At 41.3% G+C, this 21,429-nt stretch overlaps 1 protein-coding gene across 1 annotated transcript; it reads right to left on the reverse strand.

Moving 5' to 3' along the window:
- Window positions 1-1,556: 1,556 nt before the first annotated feature.
- On the reverse strand, window positions 1,557-14,921 carry reep5 (receptor accessory protein 5). The gene is made up of 5 exons (XM_084034456.1): window positions 14,738-14,921; window positions 14,404-14,497; window positions 6,927-7,065; window positions 4,233-4,401; window positions 1,557-1,607 (listed from the first exon to the last, which is right to left on the reverse strand). The coding sequence occupies exons 1-5, from the start codon at window positions 14,853-14,855 to the stop codon at window positions 1,558-1,560; spliced, it is 570 nt and encodes a 189-aa protein (XP_083890582.1). The 5' UTR covers window positions 14,856-14,921; the 3' UTR covers window position 1,557.
- Between the last annotated feature and the right edge of the window lie 6,508 nt (window positions 14,922-21,429).

The raw sequence follows: 21,429 nt of genomic DNA on the forward strand, positions 1-21,429 counted from the left end.
GATTTTTCAAATCTGTCTCAGAGGCTCAACTGATTTTCAGAATGTAGACCATAGCTTTAAATGTTGCTCTTGCAAAGAATTGTGGGTCAGCATGATCTCCTTTCCTTTCGTATATGAAGGTCCGTTGTATCCGATGCTAAAAGAGCTCTGAACGGAAGAATTGGAGCTCTTTTTAGAGAATTCAAACGTCTCTTATCATGGTGGCCACTTGTTTACTTCTGGGTCACTTCTTCAGTTAGGAACCTTCCTAAGCAAAATAGACTATTCCACCACAGCCAAGGAAAAAACAAACTATTCTGGACAGAGAAACAAATCCAAGCAAATTATGTAATAAGGAGGACAACTGTTTTAGTTATTTGGTGGAATTAAGATGGAAAGGGACATGGGCAACAAATGATTGGGAAGTTGAGGAATGCTCAAAAGCACCTGTTTTGAACAGGTTCTTGGAAGCAGGTGAGTGTCATGATTGGGTACTGAGGACTAATTGTTGAAGCTTTGTCGGTGGAATTCTTTCCCATTCTTGCTTGATGTACGACTTAAGTCCACTAATTTCCAATGGGAGAGACATGTCTGGACAGCGGATTTGCGTGGAAACTGTTCACGTGCGTTTCGGCGTTCATTAAAACGTGAGTACCTCCGGACTTTTCGTAGCTACGAACAAAATGTCCTCCTGCCTTTGACTGCTCATAGGGTGAGCTGCCTCCTCCTTAAGCCTGCAATGATCTCTTTAAGGATATTTGGCAATAAGGATACGGCCATATAGTATTCTTGATTATCGCAGATGGCAATAAAAAAACGAATTCCATTAGCGGGATCATTGTAAATATCGTCACAAGAGACTTGAAAAAGCTGTCTAGCTTGCTTTCATGACAGAGAAGTGAAACAGAGCCTGATTTAAATGACATATTTTAAATATATATTCATCCTTTACTTATACAGGGAGAACTTGTGATTTATATATATAGCACTTTTTTTCTGAACCCAAATGTCATGAATTGCATATTTTGGCCAGGATAATAATGAAATGTTCATGTCGTGCCATGCCTAGTTGACAGATTGTTCTGTACAATATGTTATGATTATAGTCTAGAAATTATCTTCAAGCGTGGCTTTCAATTGTAAATGCATTTTATAGTCAGTGTGTGCTCTATTGGAAGTCAACAACCTCACTTAACCCAGTTGTTCCTGTTATAAATGAGAGGAGTATTGGAGAAAATATGTCTCACTCTTATTCTCAACAAGTCTGTACACATTGCCTTTCTTTTTAAAGGTTTAAGCACATGAGAGACTAAAAGAATCAAATGAGACAACCAGTTCAGTTTGTTTTTATTTGGTTCATGAAGCGCATCAGGGCCAGCGTTGAGTTATCCGTCAGCCCTTCAGAAGGCAAAGTGAAATGAGTGAACTGACCTGGGAAATGGCTTTAATGGATATATGTGACACACATAACATCTAATACAGGTTGAATCAACATTAAGTATAGGATCACCTAAAAACAAACATTTTCAAGGCAACGTTTCTTCTGTCAGAAGTCATCTCCAGAGACCCACGTGGACCTTAAGAGCTCTTCTTCTCCTCGAACATGATGTTTGCTGTGGCTTTCTTGGCTGTGGACAAATTACAAGCAAACGTCACATGTCTCGTTTGGTATCTGGAGTCCGACCACTACGATTACTTCTACTCTGAGGCATTTTGGTTCAATGCTGAGCTACTGTTTAAAAGCTCACACTTCCTGCAGATGATTCATATTAACACTCCAGCAGAAAAGGGAGGGAAACGCCACTGGAAGGCTTTTTATGTGAAACATCGGTGCAGGAAATGTTGAGTTTCTTTGACACTAGCTAAACTCTGAATACAAATAAATAAATGCATTTATAATAACAGTATATCAGAAAATAGGGAGGCTTCTTCATTAAAAAATATTTTAAAATAATTTGTAGAAAACGAAATGAAATAGAAAACTATTTCAAAAAGAGACTTTGTGCATTTGAAGAAAATAATTGCGAATTTATTATTATTAATAATGTTATTTACATTAGAGCCGATTTATCCAGTGGGTATTAGATATCGTACGTGCTGTGCAATATATGCATAACCCATCCATTTTCAAAGAATCTAATATGGAAAATGTTGCTAGAATAAAGGTTTATCAAGTGGAGTGCACTGCCTCTTCTAATAGCCATACAACCTGGTAAATGTTAAACAACACAAAGGACCAGGATGATCAAAACCAGAAATCAGCACAAAAAATGTGCAAGGAACATTCCTACAACAGCAAAACAGAATAAACCAGCATTAAGCTTTAGGCAAGCATGATGGGAAATATATTCATAAAATATACCTGTATTTTTACATATCGCAAAATATATTGCCAACGTTTTTTTTGTTATGAGTCAAAGTGGATATTTTTGTATTTGGCTCCACCTAGTGGGGACACACTCAACTAAGCCTTACATAAAACAGACCATGGTTGCAGTCCAATAGTCAAAAATAAGGTCCTAACTCCTATGCCTAACTCCTATTCCTTGACCTCTGGGGAAAACGTCACAGGGTTAAGGAAAGGCGATAGGAGAACTCAAAAGGATTTAGGAAAAGACGGCCGCGGTGCTCAGATAATCCGACCGGACTTGGCGGTGATTGACGTGCGTCTGCGCTGGAGAAACTACAATAATGGACTACAAAAAGCACATCGTCCACTTCTCCACATGTTGGTTTTATAAACAGCTCCTCCTTCCTGTTTCACAGTTTGCTGTATTTACATTTCATTTGTGGTTTTAGTTTAGTTACTGTCTCTGTATTTGTCAGATACCGTCAGTAGAGCCAAAGACTGGGTTCTGGGATTTGCAGACTTGTGCAAAGAGCAGAAGTCTACAGCAAGTCACAAAGTTCCTTGAAGTGTTTAACCCCATAAAGCATTTGTTTATTTTAGAATATAGGCTGATAACTGTTAACTCTTTGGGCCCTAGTTTCGTAGACCAGGCGCAGTCAGCACGCAGCGCACCTGCGCCACGCCAACGGGGTGTGTCCGCCTCGACTTTGCAAGTTTCGTGCACCGCGCAGGCTAGCGCAGGCACGCCTCCCGTCTCGCCCACCCGCGCAAGTGGGAAAGAGGGAGGAGAAGAAGGCGTGAGTGGGAGACGAGGAGGAGACAAGGCGTGGACTGGGATTAATACATCCGATTCAGATCTTCACCAATCAAATGAGCTCCTCTCCTCACCTTTAATGCGTTAGAGGAGGCTCAGTGCAAGTTTTGTCACTTGACAATGACAGAAGCAGCGCCGCCGCTCCCACCATGCGCATCACGCGTGCGTAAAGTCATAATAATTATAATGCCGATATTATATCACTATAGAAATTATAGGCACATTTTAGGCATGTATATCACAAAACAGGGTCAGGGTGCACAGCTCATCATCTGCGCTCCACAGCTGCACCGGATTCCCCGTCCAACACCAGAACGGCGGGACACCGGGACCTCGCGTGCCGCTCAAACCAGCTGCAGCCCCAACTCCGGTTCCAGCTCGCGGCAAAGTTGCGCGTTTCTCCATACTGCGGAGGCGCGAGACCAGGCACGAGCTGCTGTATTTTTTTTTATACGATTTTTTCAGGCATACACGCATTTTATTAGCAGTGGATAGATATGAAAAACAGGAGAGAGAGTGGGAGATGTTTTGGTCCGAGAGGCTGAGTTTCCGTTACGCGTGCAATCCGCCTTTGATCTGATGTCAGATGTGACGGGACAATCTATATAGATATAAATTCACGTGTTGATTCAATTAGTTGCATTAAATAGTGTTTGTTGTGATTATTTATTGCATTTAAATGTGCCTGGAACTGTGGAAACTGTGTGCGCACTGCGAGCCGGTCAGCCAAATTGCCACTCCGCCAGCTGTAATTCGCTTTGAATGAATGGACTTTATTTGCGCTTTGCGCCTTACGCCAAGAGTAGACTAGGTTGGAGCTGGCGTGCTTTCAGCGCAGTCTCGGCGAGGCTTTTTGCCACGAAACTTCCGCTGCACCAAGCTGAATCTGTGACACCCATCTCGGCGCAGGCGATCCACCAAACTGCCAAACTGACCGTGCGCAAGGCTGCGCGGATCGAAACTTGCATTACGCCGGCTCCGCCACCCTGCGCTGCGCCACGAAACTAGGGCCCTTTGTGTCTCCTTTACCTGAAAGTCCAGTATGTCCGACTGTATGAACAGTAAACACAAACATGCTGATGCACTCACCTTCATCTTTGATCTTGTCGGCGGCTTCAGACGCCTTGTCCTGGAGTTTCTTCACTGCATCGTCAATCTTAGCTTCGTTCTTGAGGAAGAAAGGTCGTATAATGCGGTTATAAATTTGGACTGATCCGTTGGAGGGAGTGGGAGCCATGCACCACACCAGGAAGGCACACTGGGGAGAAAAGACAAGAGCTGCCTCATCAAACTAGAACACGCTGGTGGCGACACACAGTCTCATAATGAAGCCTTCAATGAAGCCACTCAACTACACCAGAGATAATAAAGCAAGCCTTTACAACAATTGTTACCATAATCAATTCTGAATTTAGCTACAAAACATGATGTAAGGTCATGTTTTATACACTGAGGGCTCAGCCTTCACGGGCAGCTTGGGGATCAGTATCTTACCCACAAGGACAGAAGGATTCGAACCACCAATGCTCCCCTTGGAGGACGATGGGCTCTACCTCTGAGCTACAGCTGCCCAGTTAAAAATAATTTCTACTTTGTTGTGGTTGCAACAACTGTGATTACTACGATGTAGTTTTGAGTACACATAAGTTCACATAGGTCCCAAGAAACAGTATAACTTCCTATAATATAACTGCCTTCATTCAAACAGCTTGTATTAGAGAAACAATGTTTTTTGCATGTATTTTTGGCCATTTCCAGGGCTGTACTCCAAAAAACTCCCGATCGACCTATGAGCAACTTTCCTTCCCGTCGCTCTCTGCCCGTCAGTCCTGTGTCAGGGTGAAAATTAGCTCATGGATTACACGCTGCTTAAAGCAAACATTCTCTTCACGACTGGTTGCAGGTGAACTTAACACTGCACGTTTTCCACAGACTTCTTATCATCAGTGCAGCATGCTCCGCCCTGCACATGTTGATAAGTTTGCTGTGTTAGAAGAATGGAGATGAAACACAGATACTGTAGTGAGTCCATCGTCCACCCGACACATAGTTTGCAGCGTCTATAACTTCCATCCTAACGTCTCTTCCTCGACCTCGAGGGAAAAGGTCACAATCAACACACAGACCACCACTGTTCATTCGCTCTGGAATATCAATTCAACTGTTCAATATTTCTTATGCGCAATAATGTGATTTTGCTTTTTTTGTGAATTATTTAGTATCTGCCTTCTTTTTTAACTGGTGCTTCTCTTATTGAACCCATCCGCATTAACTGGTGGAACACTGCAAATGTCCGACAGTGGGACAAATAAATGGATTCTCTTATCTAAAACATGGACAACTTGGTGACAAATATAACTTCATTCATATTCAGGTTAGAATTGACATTAAAAACGAAATAATGCTTCCAGTCACAAGAGTTTAATAGTTATTCATTGTTTGAGTTACGGAGAATGGGTCAGATCTATTTTTCCTCATTTTCAGACGTAACATTTATTAATGGTGATTATGAATGTTGTTTATGACAATTTGCTGTTTGACACTGCTTTATTTACTTTAACTTTATTTGTTATTTTAGTTTTTTACTCATTTGTTACATGTTCCAAACAAATCAAGTGAAAGGAAATGGTCACTGTCCACTCATGTTTATTAACACGAATCCCACACGTGCATAATGTGAAAGTTGTGTCGTACCAGTTCTGGTAGCAGTCTGAAGTGGGAAGGCACAAAAGCTTCTTGGTTGGGTTTAGGAAAACATCCTGGTTTGGGCTTAAATAAGAAGTGATCTCAAGGGCGTGTTGTGTAATGAAGCAGGCGTGTTGGACGTGTCGTGTAGTAAAAATGAGCATGTTGTATAGACTGCCAGACTGCAGATACTGTTGACCCTTTCAAAGCAGTGGATCATGTATGCAAGGCTTTGACTACTCAGCCTGGGCAGGAAGCCCCGCCCAAAGCCAGGTGATAGACACCATGGCCCTTCAAGAAATAGCAAAGGCAATAAGGAAAAAGCAAAAGTAATAGGGAGGAAGGATAAGGAAAAATAAGGGATAAAAAATGTTATTTTAATAATAAATCAAAAATAGAAAAAAATAAGAGTAATTTATACGCAATAAATAAATATATATATTTTTTTTAAATCCACAAATGAATGTGAAAATCAATGAAAATGCTTTTGTTATTCCTCTTTATATTTCCACATTTATTTGCACTTTTATTCATTTCTCTTTGTTTCATAATGCTTATTTACTTATTTATTATTATTATTATTATTATTATGTTTTATTACCACATTTTGTAATTTGCCAATTCATTTATTCATCTTTATATTACCGAATTTGCTGTATTTTTTTTACAGCTTTATTCTTGGGGGCACTCTTGTGACTCCATAATTAGAGGGCAGAAATATTCAGCAACAATAATCGCACACAAAAACCTAATGTCCAGAATATGGCCAGCACCTTTTCCTTTCCATTCCATCTGTTTCAAAAACCACGACATGACTGGAGGCTGAATGACGAGTCTACCAGCCTGCCTCTGTTGGTTAGGCTTCGGCATGAAGAGTGACACTGGTTAGGGTGAGAGTAGGTGAATCAATAGTTAGGGGAGATCAGAGCAGAGTAGGGTGGGGCTTCACCATAGTAGGAAAAATATTGCTGACGGGAATGTGCAGCAGAGAGCTGCTCAGTGTGGGTGGAGTCAAGCAACGCACATTGAACAATCTGCACATTTACCTCAGCTTTGTTTTGTTTTTTATGAATACATAAGCACAACACAACACATTACCTTTCCGATATAGTAGAACGGGAACCAGGAGAGGAAGATATCAGCAAAAAACTCGGCCACACTAAAGAGTCCATACACCACCCAGTAGGTCAGCCATTTAGTATCGTCATCTTTGGTGGCACTTTCAATGGCCTTAATCCTAGAGAGGAGAACAACATGTAAGGTTACTATATAAAGTTATATTGGTCTCACTCTTGTCCAGCATGTGGTGGTCATCTTCCATCCCTTGTTTTCTCGCTTTCCTTTCTTCTCTTTTTCCGTTTAGGGCTCGAGCACTGAGCAAGTCGGAGCTGAGGGCATACCCTTGTTCTTCAGCCACCTCTGGTCTGTGCTCGAGTCAGGTTGGCATTGCAAAAATGATCATTAGTACTTCATGCATGCAATCACATGTTTGTGGGGTTTAAGATTCTCAAAAACTCATTGAATTTACAACCGTCTCAGGACTGGTGAAAATGTGAATTATGGGAGTCTCTGAAATTGAGGCGATTCTTCAGGTTTCTTGTATGAAATTAGTGGGCTCGTGTCACATGTGCAGATGCACAAAAAAGGCTCTTGAAGGTAAATCCAAAAACCTACAAGAAGTCAGCTATTGATTGATAGTGATATTGATAAAGTGCCATTTTAGGTCATTTTTCACCATTAAGATGCGGTTCACAAACTCCTCTTACAGATTTAGTCAGATTCACTTCAAGTTTGGTCAGTACATTGTTAGGACCTTTATGATGAAATCTTGACCTTCTGTATTATGACCAAGCTGCGGACAATAAATATTCTTGGAACTTGAATGTACATTGTCAAATCTGCTCCTAATTCCCCATGCTTCATCAGAGTTCATTACGGATTCCATAGATTGTCCAACATCTGTAAAATGAGACTGCTCAATTCAGTCTCATTTTGTCTTCTGTCCCAATACAAATCAGCCAATCTGCCTGATTGACAAAATAGTCTGTTGGTACGTTCCAACATGACTGCTTTGCTAATCTGGCAGCTCTGGTTAGGGAGAGATAGTCATGAAGAAACACCTAAAGGACACTGTCGATGAGAGATGGGAACCAAAACACAATCTCTGCTGTCAAAGACACACTCGTAATTAGAACACACAGCTAGGGCACAGGGCTTTGAAACTACAACAACAGATTGTAAAAATATGAGTCAATGCTGTTGTTTTTCATCACTTCTTCTCTATGATGTTTACCACATAAAATACCTGCAGAGTTCCAAAAAGACTAGGTTCTGGCTGGACCGTGTGGTCAATGTGCTTGATTGCAGATCATATGACACAGTTAAGCTACATTTGAGTAAAACGTTACAAATGCACGCAAGACTGAAACCTAATCTTAAGATGTTTGATTTGAAAGATCTTATTATGAAGCAGATGACACTCATCATATGGTACTTCATTCAGTCGTCAGTATTTTATACAGTTCGTATAAAGTGAAAGATATGAGACTATAAAGTTCAAAGCATTTCCTGTTTTTCTGGTAACCAACGGTACATTTTTTCAGTACTTTACTTTATTTTGTAAAAAGTCAAATCTTCTCAACTTCAACATTGTTTTTATTTTAATTATTTTGTTAAACACCACACAAAATAAAATCCATCCCTCTCTCGACTCAAACCGTCTCTCCAACCTGCAGCCTGTCAGTCGATAACCAGGGCAACACTGTTGTTGAGCTGTTAAGTTATTGTTGGCGTTGGCGTTGCTGTACGTTAGCACTGCTGTACGTTAGCATTGCTTCACGTTAGCATCACTGTACGTTATACTGTTTCCCCATTAATAGTCTGCATTTTCCGAATACTGGTTTAATACTAAGGTGTGGGACAAACTAATACATGCCACACAATGTGGACATTAAATATCATGTTGGTGAGGAGTTTCAGGTGCAGCCAGTGGCTGAGTGTTGGCTAATGCTAGTAAAAATGCTAAGTTAGACCATTATCACAGTAAACAGCCTAGTTATCTCCAACAACAATGTATTCAACGAGCCAATTAATCAGGTAAATATGTTGATGAAGTTCACAATGCTTAATTTAGAGTGTTTTGCGGCTAACTGGCTTCCTTCCATTAAAAGCAACGATACTCTGCAGATGGCTAAGGATCGGGAGTTTAGACTGAATGACACCAAAGTAACAGTTTACAGACTTTATTGTTTAAAATAATAAGAAATCATAAACACAAACCAAACAAACTAAGCACAACTGCTGTCAACAGAAAGTTTCGCTCCCCCGTGCTCACCCAACCCCCATGATCCCAACCAGGTGAAGTGAACAGGTGAGTCCCATTATTAATAACCATGGAAGCCACACCCAAAGTAACATCACTTCTTCTCTATGATGTTTACCACATAAAATACCTGCAGAGTTCCAAAAAGACTAGGTTCTGGCTGGACCGTGTGGTCAATGTCCTCGATTGCAGATCATATGACACAGTTAAGCTACATTTGAGTAAAACGTTACAAATGCACGCAAGACTGTCACTAGGAAAAGGAAAAGTTATGTCAAATGAAAAATGCAATGAAAAGAAAAGATTCTGATTCTGATTCTATCCTGTGTGTAATGGGGGCGGGACTAGATAAGCCTTGGCTTCTCCCGCTTTCCCTTTCGGCCATGTGTATTTTTTTGTTACTATGTGAAAATGATGTGTGATGATGATTTAACTGACATGCCCGAAATAAACAAATAAATAAATAAATAAATAAATAAATAACACACCCACCACCTCAGTTCCAATGTGGTGTACACAAACAAACCAACGACACAAATAAGCACAAAACTCACAATTTGGCTCCTAGATGGAGTTTGACTGTCTATTAGTGGGGGGAGTTAGATTGTTTAGACGCTGGCTGCAGGCGTGCTAACGTTAGCTACACTGCTGTGGGGGAAGAAAAGGTGCTGAAGGTCTGTGAGCAGGTGTGTCCTGACTAGGAACAGGCTTTTAACAATGTCAGCTTGTCAAAAAACACTATGTCAGGCCGAGTCACCAAGTTAGCAGGAAATCTGATGACAAGGCTGGCTTTTTTTTTGCGATGGGAAGGCAAATCTTCAATGCGGTGGAGAAGTCCGTAAATAAAATAGCCCTGGATTGGTGGGGCATACTATCACCTGAAATGTGTGGCGAGAGAACTGGTTTGGTTAGACTATTAAAAAGAAAATGCAAATAAGTCACTGCCACACACCCTCAGGGTGTTTGGGTCATGTTCCAAAGCCTACCTACCTGTGCAATCAGATGTTTTCAATCATGAATCTGCACCAGGCAGCAATCTCCGTTTCTGAGAAAAAAGTGGAGCCATAGCTGAAGTGCCTTCAACGTGTATTCTTTCTATTGGCCATCAGGGGGCATCAGACCAGAAAGCAGAGGACGCTTTAGGGGGCGGGGCTACCTGTTGATTGACAGGTTGCTACCATGTTATCAATGCTAGTTACCTACTAAGATGACTTTAACACTTAGGGCCCTAGTTTCGTAGACCAGGCGCAGTCAGCTCTCAGCGCACCTGCGCCACGCCGACGGGGTGTGTCCGCCTCGACTTTGTAAGTTTCGTGCACCGCGCAGGCTCGCGCAGGCACACCTCCCGTCTCGCCCACCCGCGCAAGTGGGAAAGAGGGAGGAGAAGAAGGCGTGAGTGGGATTCAGATCTTCACCAATCAAATGAGCTCCTCTCCTCACCTTTAATGCGTTAGGGGAGGTTCAGTGCAATATCCGTCACTTGACAACCTGATGACAGAAGCAGCGCCGCCGCTCCCACCACGCGCATCACGCGCTGTGCGCGCGTATCATAATAATAACAATGCAGATATAATAAAAAAACAGGATAGAGAGAGGGAGATGTTTTGGTCCGAGAGGCTGAGTTTCCGTTACGCGTGCCATCCGCCTTTGATCTGACGTCAGATGTGACTGGGCAATCTATATAGATATAAATTCACGTGCTGATTCAATTAGTTGCATTAAATAGTGTATGTTGTGATTATTTATTGCATTTAAATGTGCCTGGAACTGTGGAAACCTGCCTGTGAGGTCTCGGTGACGTGTGCGCACTGCGCGCCGTCAGCCAAACTTCCAATCCGCCAGCTGTGATTCGCCTTGAATGAATGGACTTTATTTACGCCTTGCGCTTTTTGCCACGAAACTTCCGCTACGCCAAGCTGAATCTGTGACGCCTCCCCCTGCTGCGCCGCCACACCCATCTTGGCGCAGGCGATCCACCAAACTGCCAAACTGACCGTGCGCAAGGCTGCGCTGGTCGAAACTTGCATTACGCCGGCTCCGCCACCCTGCGCCGCCCTGTGCTGCGCCACGAAACTAGAGCCCTTAGTTGTAAAGTTGACCTTGAATTAATAAGCTAACTTTGTTAGCAGCTTCACATCAGAATCCAGATGGATCCAGATGCAGAAAGGGTGCTGCTCTGCTGCTTGTGTTCATCAGATCCAAACGGCGCTCCTCCACAGTCCCAATATGTTCACTTCCGTTCACTGGTTGTAAAAGTTCCAAGATGGCGACAGCAAAATTCCAAGATTGTGATACCCAAAATCCAAAATGGTCCTGCCGAACTTGAGGCTTCAAAACTGTACTCCACAAACCAATGGGTGACATCACAATGACTACACCCATTTCTTTAATACAGTCTATGGATGTGGCCTGGGATGAGATTGGTATCCAGTCATGTGAAACACTGATCACAATAAACACTGTTTGTACTCATCAGATTGACTTTCTTATGAGATCATAACTCAGTTATGTTATTTTTCTGAAGACAACGAATGAGGCTCACATTAACTAAATATAAATCCTGATAATTACAGTATCAGCTGCAGATAATGCCAGTCATTCTATATGGGTCTCATCATGAAGTCTTAGCCTTGAAAGAAAGAGGGAAATGAGTAAAGGCCCCTACACACCGCCCAGACGTCCAACTGCCTTATCCGACCATTCTCCGCCCACTCTGTTGCCTCTCGTCTGACCCGTTCGGCAGAAAAGTTGCGTTGTACACACCGCTTCGACGTGCTTCCGACACCACAGCAGCGTGTACGTTCTGCGCTTGCGCGAGATGCAATAAGCCTCCTTAACAGCGGGTGGCGCTAGTCTCGTGCCAGTACTCCAAAACAGGAAATGACGGAACGGAGTGCAGATAAAAACAATGCACACACAGTCTTGGTTCAGTATTCGTTCGACTCGAGAAGACCTTTGTGGACTAAATACTTGGCATTTCTGGAAAGATGACTCTGGCTAGGGTGACACTCGCGTTGTGTGCTCTCGGGCTCATTATTTTACGAAGACGTCGTCTCAGTAGGGAACGAGTAATACAGAGTTTACCATCGTCACTTCCGCCCCGCCCACACACCGCCATTGGATACTCTGATTCGCTAGCACAATCAGAGTATCCAATGGCTCAGACGTCCAACAGCCCACCTCCTCAGACTTCGCATGCTCAGTCTGATCAGACAACGTCCGCGCGGCTCCGAAAGCTTCCGACGCAGCTGTACACACCAAACATATGTGTTCCCGACCTCGTCCGAGCCTCTCCAAACGCTTCAGACGTCCAACGGTTGGGCCGGTGTGTTCCTGCCTTAAAAGGCAGGTAGGCCTACCTTTGGCACCTGTGTTGACTACATGGACTGAGGTAAGCACATGGTGGTAACACTTTCACAGCTTCAGTTAACAAAATGAACATCTCTGATGAGCAAGAACCACAAATGTTATGACTCATGATCACAAGATTATCAGAGGGAAACTCTGGAGCTCTGGAGGCATATTTGGCACAAATACATGATTTGTAATATTGACTACTAAAACCTGATTTAAAAAAATACAGGATACAAAAATATATTTTTAACAATATTTTGAAAATGATTCCCAAAATATTTGGACATAAATCATTCCATCTGTCAAATACGTACTTAGTTAAAAATCCCCAAATAAAAATTGTAATAATAATAATTGAAGCGGATTTCAATGACACCTCCCTCTACGACAAAAATAATGTTATATAAGGGGTTTGGCTAGAGTTTAGGGGCGGGGTTAAGCCACACCAAGGAAACAGCCCTGAGTGTAATGATGCCTCCCACAAACAGTTCCTGAGTTACGGAAGGAGTGGGGCTTGAGTGTAGGCGGGGGGACTATCACTCAGTATTTGCATGTTGATGTGTTCAGGCCTGAATTATAATCTGAATATAGTTTAACCATGTCATTTGAAATACTACTTCAGTACACCACAGAACATATATTACCACTATAGTAATGGTAATGGAAACTAACATTTAATATCCAAGGATTCATATTAAATTCAACTTTTTTATAGCCCGATATGACATGGGACCTTAAATAAAAAAATGGCTGACTTCCTGTTGGTTTCTGGGTATAACAAACAGCATTTTTGAGCATCCCCATGTTACATCAGCCTACCAAACTTCATTCATGTAGCTGGATTTTTAGGGGAATCTATGAAGCCATTCACCTGTCCTGATATACAGACCAACATTGATGAGATATGGAGAATGTTCAGCCCCTCAAAATGTGATTTAATGCATGAAATAATAATAATAATTCTAGCAATTTGATTAAGGCCTACACCAACCTTATGTGGAAGGTTAAGTGTCTTGTGCTTCGCCTGTTTTTGTGTTGTCATGTCAATGAACTCCTGACTGAAAAACAGTTTCCTCAAGGGGACAATAAAGTGTCTGTCTATTTCTGCTCAGTGTGTGTGTGTGTGTGTGTTGGGTGGGGCATCTGAGCCCCTCCCTAGAGAGTGCCCTAAGAGTAGACTCGTTGGAGATGAGCCAGGCCTGCGCAGAACTGTTCACCACACAATACATGCTGGGTAGTTTTGTGTCCGACTTGATCCTGACTTGCTCTGACGTCATGAACACGTGGGCAACGATAATCTCAAGAGATCAATGCAGCCGCGGTTTTTAGAGCCATAGTTGCTCTCAACCGACTGCAAGCCCCGGGGCATGATGGGAAACGCCTGGCTCTCGCCTCATCTAAGAGCTGATTGAATCTTAGTTTTGACGACAAACAGCATGTTTAGTAGCAAATGCAAATTTCCTGTGTGATTCTTATATTTAATGCTAGATCGTGGGCTGTTTGTCTCATGTTGCGCAATAACAGTTCAGTCTGTTAACAAACATATCTCATGTGGTTGATAATAATAATAATCATAATAACGACAATAAAATAGGTTATTTATATAGACCTTATCAAAATGATGAATACTATTACTAAAGTATTCTGATTCTGATTTCCACAGATATTTATGAACAAATATAAATAAATGAGAATATGGTCACAAACTACAGATAGCCTTTAGATCGCGTCTAACAGGATGTAACTTTTTCTATGACTCCCTGTCAAATCTTCTTGGCCGATGGAAACTGTCCGACTGGACCGCATCTTTTAGGCCCCGCCTCCTGCTGCTCCGCCTGCTTTCGTCTACTTTCCAGACGAGGCGCAGTTCATCTCCAACGAACCCAATAATACACTTACGAGATGTAGGCTGGATAAAGGAAGCCGATGAGGTTACACAGCAGGGAGGCTCCGTAACCGATGACCAAGTAAACTGCGATGACAGCGATGACAGCTGCAACAAAACACACCGGATGTTTGTCAAGCATTTTCCCCACACACATGTACACATAAAATACTGCTGAGCATAATGCTACAAATAGCTACAACTATCACTTCACTCCCTATAATAATACGCGAATAAAGGTATAAGGAGGCTGCCTCTGCCACGCTGACACCGTCCTTCTCATATTTCTTCCTGTGTGATGCATTCGATGTTTTCTCTTTTTCCACCCCCGCCCCCGTCAACACTCACCCAGAGCGATGTACGTCCTGCTGACTCCGGTTCTTGCCTCGATTTTCGCCAGACAATTTGTGATGACATTCTTCTCATGGAGGAACTTCTCAAATCTCTCTTTGAGCCCCTGCGCCATTTTTGCACTTCCTTCTTTAGCGATGCCGATTACGAAAATGTCGTGAATGCAACTGCAACACCCCTGCACCCACATGCATCGCTGTTGTGTCAGGCGCCAGGTCAGACAGGCAGTATGCGGCATCCGGCCACTTCAAAATAAAAGCAGGTCAGTAACTTGGTCTTTGATACTGTCCATTTTGGCGATAATCATTCAGTCAGTAAAAACATAGAAAATTGCTCGGACTAATATCGTAAAATTGTTTTCTTTCTGCCACATCTAGCAAATATTTAGTAATTATACCTACAAATGGCTTACATTACATTTGGAAAAGTCAAGCCAACAATGAAGTTTCTTAAACTTGCATTCTCTGTACTGGCCATCAGGGGGAGACTCCTCTGGTTGCAAAAAGAAGTCTTATTGCATGGAAGTCTTGAAAATGACCAGTGGTGGACAGTAACAGAGTAAATTTACTTAAGTACTGTACTTAAGTACATATCCAGAGGATTTGTACTTTACTTGAGTATTAGATTTCTTTGGTACTTATTACTCTTACTTGAATACATTTCCAAGACAAATACTTTTACTTTTACTCAAGTTAATTTCTAGAAAGGCTGAAAAGTACTCGTTACTTTCAGGTCTTCTTTTTTTTTAAATACTATTGGACACAAGCTGTGTTTGTCAAAGAAGGAAACCTATCACAGTGCACACTCTCCACTGGGATCTACGTTAAAGCGGAAATACATAATCCCTCCCCATAAGGATACCGCAAAAGTAGCCATGCTCTCTACTGTGTTTGTGTTCGTCAACACAAACCACGACAATGGCTGAGTCTCAGACTGAGTGTGATAATGATCCGGAGGAACTTTCAGAAAATCCTTGGCCTTATCTGGACTCCATGTTTGAGTTTTACAGAGTAAAAAACATGGACACAGACAAACAGTCATATATTTTCAAATGTGTATTGAGGGGGTTCCAGTTCCCAATGATAGAGATTTAGTTGGACGGTGCAGGTTCATTTGGTTACAATTTCAATGATTGTTAAAAAACATCTGCATCTGCAACATCTGCTGTAGTCCTGTGATCCCATTCATTTTATTTGAAATTTACTCTTACTCTTACTTCTACTTAAAGTAAATTTAAAAGCAAGTACTTTTTTACTCTTACTTGAGTACCATGTCGACTGAGCTACTTTTACTTGTAACGGAGTAAATTTTGACCAGTAGTATTTGTACTCTTACTCAAGTACTGGGGTCGAGTACTCTGTCCATCTCTGAAAATGACCCTACTCCCTTTTCTTTGATTTATAAAACATTGTAAACATGAGAAACATGAGCACTTTGATGATTTGTTTTGCATAATTAAACATCACTGATGTGTTTCTCCCACTAGCCTCCGTTAGTAACATTTGGAACACCAAAGTAAATGTAGCAGCACATAGGCAGAATTTTGTTTAATTATTCTCATCTCCCTGGTGAAATATAAATATACTAAGTATATTACATTTTAATATACTTGAATGTACTTGCAGGCACCCTAATCGTCAGTATACTTCAAGTGTGTTAATGATTAGTTAACTTGAAGTTTGCTATTGTGAACAACTCATTTTGTGTTAGTATATTTAGTAAAAGTACATGGCTGTGTATGTACTAATTTTCTTACTTGATTCATGAAATTAAAGTTTGTGTTGTTTGTGTTAAGAGTATGTTAAAATGTTTTGAGTGTCTTGTTCATATACAGGCAATATACAGTACTATTCATGTGTTCTTATTTAAGTAATAGCATGTTCAATTATACTTCTGGCTTCATCAAATTAATTAATACATTTTTAAACATGCTTCCAATGCATTGTTAGAATAATAATGTAATTTAAAAAAATATATACCAAAAATGTATGAAAAAACAAAGTTGACATAAGTAAATGTATATTTTTCTATATGTATAGATGTATACTATAGTACAATTATTTTAAAATAATTATTTTGTATTAAAAGTGTTTTCATGAAAAAATATTTAAAAATATGATGTTAATTTATTTTCAATATATTTCCAATTAGTAAGTGTCTTTGTTAGTATATATTCACTATAGGCCTATGTTTGAAAATGTTAATGTATTTGAAATACACTAAGTATAGTAAGCATGATGATTCATCCTTTAATGTATCATTTAAATGGGAATTGAAACCAAAAATATTACTTTTGTCCCCCATTCTGGAAAGCCCACCCCAAATGTTTTGTGTGAGTGAGCATTTACTGTGAAGGTGAGTGGAAGTCAATGTGGTCTCATACGTCTATAGTAACTGTGGTTAGCTTGATGCAACTGGTGCACACTAATTATCGCTTGCCTGTGAGATCTACCCTGACTTTAGTCTTACAGGCATTGCATTCGCCCACACTGTTTACTCTTCCAAACACTCCTCCCTTTAAATCCTGTAGTTCATGGGTTATGGTATGGGTTAAAGACAACCTCATGTTCAGGTTCGGATGTCAGAGCTGCTGGAGAACTGACTGCGTACCTGAGAGTTTAAAGTCAGGGCACAAACATACTCTCATTAGTACTGGGCCTGCCTGCAGCCACTGCCTTCCTCTATATGTGATGACATTGCAAAATACTACATCCTGCATTATGTAGCAGCTCATCTGTTTCTCTGACATTTTAGAATAGACAGACAGACAGACAGACAGACAGACAGACAGACAGACAGACAGACAGACAGATAGATAGATAGATAGATAGATAGATAGATAGATAGATAGATAGATAGATAGATAGATAGATAGATAGATAGATAGATAGATAGACTATTGGAACACCAGATCAAACTGCATAGCAATCCGTTGAGGAGGACCACTCCAAAGCAGGCAGCAACCTCCAGTTCTGAAAAGTGAAGCCAACTCTTAAACTTTCAAGATTCTTAAACTTGCATTCTCTCTACTGACAATCAGGGTGACACCTCTGGTTGCAAAAAAATCCAATTGCATGAAAGTCTATGACAAAATGGTCCTACTTCTCTCTTGATGTATTATCTCAGTAAACATTGTAAACATGAGTTTATGGTCTCAATCTCGAGTTTCAAGTCTTCTTCAATCCAGCATGATGTTCATTTCATCAGTCGCCACTGTCGCTGTAACGCTTGCCCCTGGGTGATGTTTGGAATTTGAAATTGTGTTGACTCTTGAAATTTTGAGCGTATTCTAGTCCTGCTCAATGTGTTAAGTGTCCTGAGATGACTTCTGTTGTGACACTATAAATAAAATTGAATTGAATTGAATTGAATCAACTATAGGTCCGTTTAGAGTCCAACAGACCATGAAGCAGGGGATGCTTCAGGGCGGGGCTACCTGCTGATTGACAGGTCACTACTGCTACCTCACAACTAAAGCCCTGATTATGCTTCCGCGTAGTGATCACGCAACGGCAACGCAACGGCCACGCAGTTGCTTGGAGACCGTGATGGTTCTGCGTTGGGTTTACGTGTCGAAAAGCAATTCAATGCCACACCGGTAAAGGGCGCTATGTTTTTTGTAAAGACTGACCGACCGACCGAGACTCTTGACGTATATCGTCGTTAGCCTCGTTATAGCCTATTTGTTTACTTTCCGGCTTTAAACATCCACAATTTTTCTGAACTTGGTGTTTTATTTCTTTGTGCAAAAGCGACAAGGTGCAAACAATAAAACGATGTGAAAACAATAAAAGTAGCCTATTAAAAGTTTAAATGGCGGTGTTTATGAGTGGAAACCGGAAAGCGGTCTCCAGCGGATGTAGTTAACGGACCAATCACAGCCAATGCCGCTGCGTTGGCGTTGCGTTGGTGTTGCGTCGCCTCGACGCACGTCTAGGATTTTTGGGAGGTGCACGTCAGGCCCTTGCGTTGGACGTAAGGGGGGTCCGCAAGGACGTAAGGGGTTCGCAAGCCCCCTTGCGTTGTGTCGACGCGGGAAGCATAACTCAAAGCTGCATTCACACCAAACGCAACGTGAATAATTGCTGCTTTGTACATGTTGTACAAGTCCCAGTAACATCGGCAAACCAAACGGCATCCTGTCTGAGTTCATTACTTTACCTAGAGGTCAATTGCACCAAGCTGTATTCAGTATGAGTAGCAAGACACATATCGCCTGGTTCACTACAGCGGTATGAACCAAAATTTAAAAAGTCATCTGTTGGCAAGACAATATGTAAAAACTTCAAATGCTTGTTTGGCAATAGGGTTCGGCTCCCTCAGAGCTAGGCTAGGCTAACACCATAGCTGCTCCATAAACACTGAACATAACGTAGTCCTGGCATTAATACGGCAGTGACCTTGTTGTTTGTACCACAGACAGTCTCTGGTTTGTACTCAGTTCAGTCTCTGTATGAAACGTTAGATACTATCGTCAAGCTCCGGGAGACCACAAACGGCTACGATATATTTTTTCTCCACTACTGATTCACTGAGGAGTGGCGACACGAGGAAAACAAAGGGCCAACCAAAATGTTGCCACATACACAGCAATTTTTGGTTTGGCCCATTCAGCATCATTACCATACAGCAAAAAAAAAAAATGTAATACCAATTATCAGTGGTTCTCAATATATTAGCCTAACTCAGAGTACAAATAGAACCTATTGACCCAACAGTATGATAAAAGACACAGTATGGCTCATTTTGTGCACGTTTACTTTGGGATTCTGTATAAAATATAAAGTAGGCCTAATCAAATACTAAACAGATATGCAACATGTTGCAAGAAACATTTGAATGAAAATAACAAAAACAAGTAACGTTATTTCAAAATTCAAAATATTTCTTGTTTCTCGCTTCCTTTCCGAGCTCAAAGAATCTAAGAGCTTTGTGCTCTTGATGATTTCTCTCTCGTTCTGACCGTAGGTTCCCACCAAAGAGTAGACTATACGGGGTGAGATCCGAGCTCCACCCCCTTGCTGGCTCTGAAAGCTTAACTAATCCAGAATTATTTTTTTTTCACAATTAACACTTGAAATGATGAAGGCACTTGCAAATGACAAGGTCATAAAAAATGTAAACCATACATTGGTATTTCATTGGTGTTTGTCAAGCTAAGCTCAACAAGTACACTATATTGCCAAAAGTATTGGCTCACCTTGACTCGCATAAGAACTTAAGTGACATCCCATTCTTAATCCATAGGGTTTAATATGACGTCGGTCCACCCTTTGCAGCTATAACAGCTTCAACTCTTCTGGAAGGCTTTCCACAAGGTTTAGGAGTGTGTTTATGGGACTTTTTGACCATTCTTCCAGAAGTGTATTTGTGAGGTCACACACTGATGTTGGAGGGAAGGCCTGGCTCTCAGTCTCCCCTCTAATTCATCCCAAAGGTGTTCTATCGGGTTGAGGTCAGGATTCTGTGCAGGCCAGTCAAGTTCATCCACACCAAACTCTCTCCTCCATGTCTTTATGGACCTTGCTTTGTGCACTGGTGTACAGTCATGTTGGAACAGGAAGGGGCCATCCCCAAACTGTTCCACAAAGTTGGGAGCATGGAATTGTCCAACATCTCTGTCGTTCCCAATCACTTCCACTTTGTTATAGTCCCACTAACAGTTGACTGTGGAATATTTAGGAGTGAGGAAATTTCACAACTGGACTTGTTGCACGGGTGGCATCCTATCACAGTACCACTCTGGAATTCACTGAGCTCCTGAGAGCGACCCATTCTTTCAAAAATGTTTGTAGAAACAGTCTGCATGCCTAGGTGCTGCTTTTATACCGCTGTGGCCATGGAAGTGATTGAACACCTGATTTCAATTATTCCATGTTTTCTGTTTTATTTTTTCTTAATTCTGTGTTTTAAATTTTAAGAGCCTTCTTTCCATCAAATGTCGAATCATGGGGTTTGATGACTAAAAATTACTTAAACGAATACGAAAATATGAGAAATGTATTGAAGAAACATTCTAGTCGTTCTAGACTTTTACCGAGTCTAAAGTCAGCGCATTTGTCGATCCACTCGCTGCTATTTAAGTTTTACTTCAGTTACGAATCAGTTCATTTCTAAACATTTCTGAAGTGAGATTCTGTTTGTAGCTGCTCATCACACGGATTCTTGAGGGTCGACTCATATAATGCGTAAGTAGTGCACAATTACACACTCACCGCTCCGCTGAAACATCACAATTACAATCTTAATAGTTAATTCACATCTCCAAAAACTCAGTTGTACTCTGATTATGAATCAGTTGAATTTTTAATTGAAATGGACTGCAGATATGAGTGAAACTGTGTAAATGTAACTCCATCAGACTGTATAGACTAACTCTTTGATAAATAGATGACATAATAATTAATTCATATAGCGCCTTTCAAAGGACCCGCTTGCTCACTGACTTCATTGAATTTCCTTTTGGGATAAATAAAGTTTCTCTTTTCTTATGTTTGCTCTACGTGTGTGTGTGGTGTGTGTGGTATGTGTGTGATGTAGATTAAACATGACCGGGCCAAAACGGACATGGCAGCAAGTCAAAATCAAATACAAGAACGTTCTGCAGAATGGTAAGGGCAGTTTACAATGGTGAGGAGTCATCATTTGGAGCCCACACAAAATCACAAAATCTCATTTCTGTAACGGGA

The sequence above is a fragment of the Eutrigla gurnardus genome (genome assembly GCF_963514095.1).
Source record: "Eutrigla gurnardus genome assembly, chromosome: 19".
Classification (NCBI taxonomy): domain Eukaryota; kingdom Metazoa; phylum Chordata; class Actinopteri; order Perciformes; family Triglidae; genus Eutrigla; species Eutrigla gurnardus.

Bases quoted from the DNA above. Each gene is read 5' to 3' on its own strand.
- reep5 (XM_084034456.1), bottom strand. From the start codon at position 14,855: ATGGCGCAGGGGCTCAAAGAGAGATTTGAGAAGTTCCTCCATGAGAAG. The intron at 7,066-14,403 runs GTAAGTGTATTA...TCTCCTCTCTAG, and splicing joins CTTTATCCAGCCTACATCTC to GATTAAGGCCATTGAAAGTG. The intron at 1,608-4,232 runs GTGAGTGCATCA...ATTTGTCCACAG, and splicing joins CGACAAGATCAAAGATGAAG to CCAAGAAAGCCACAGCAAAC.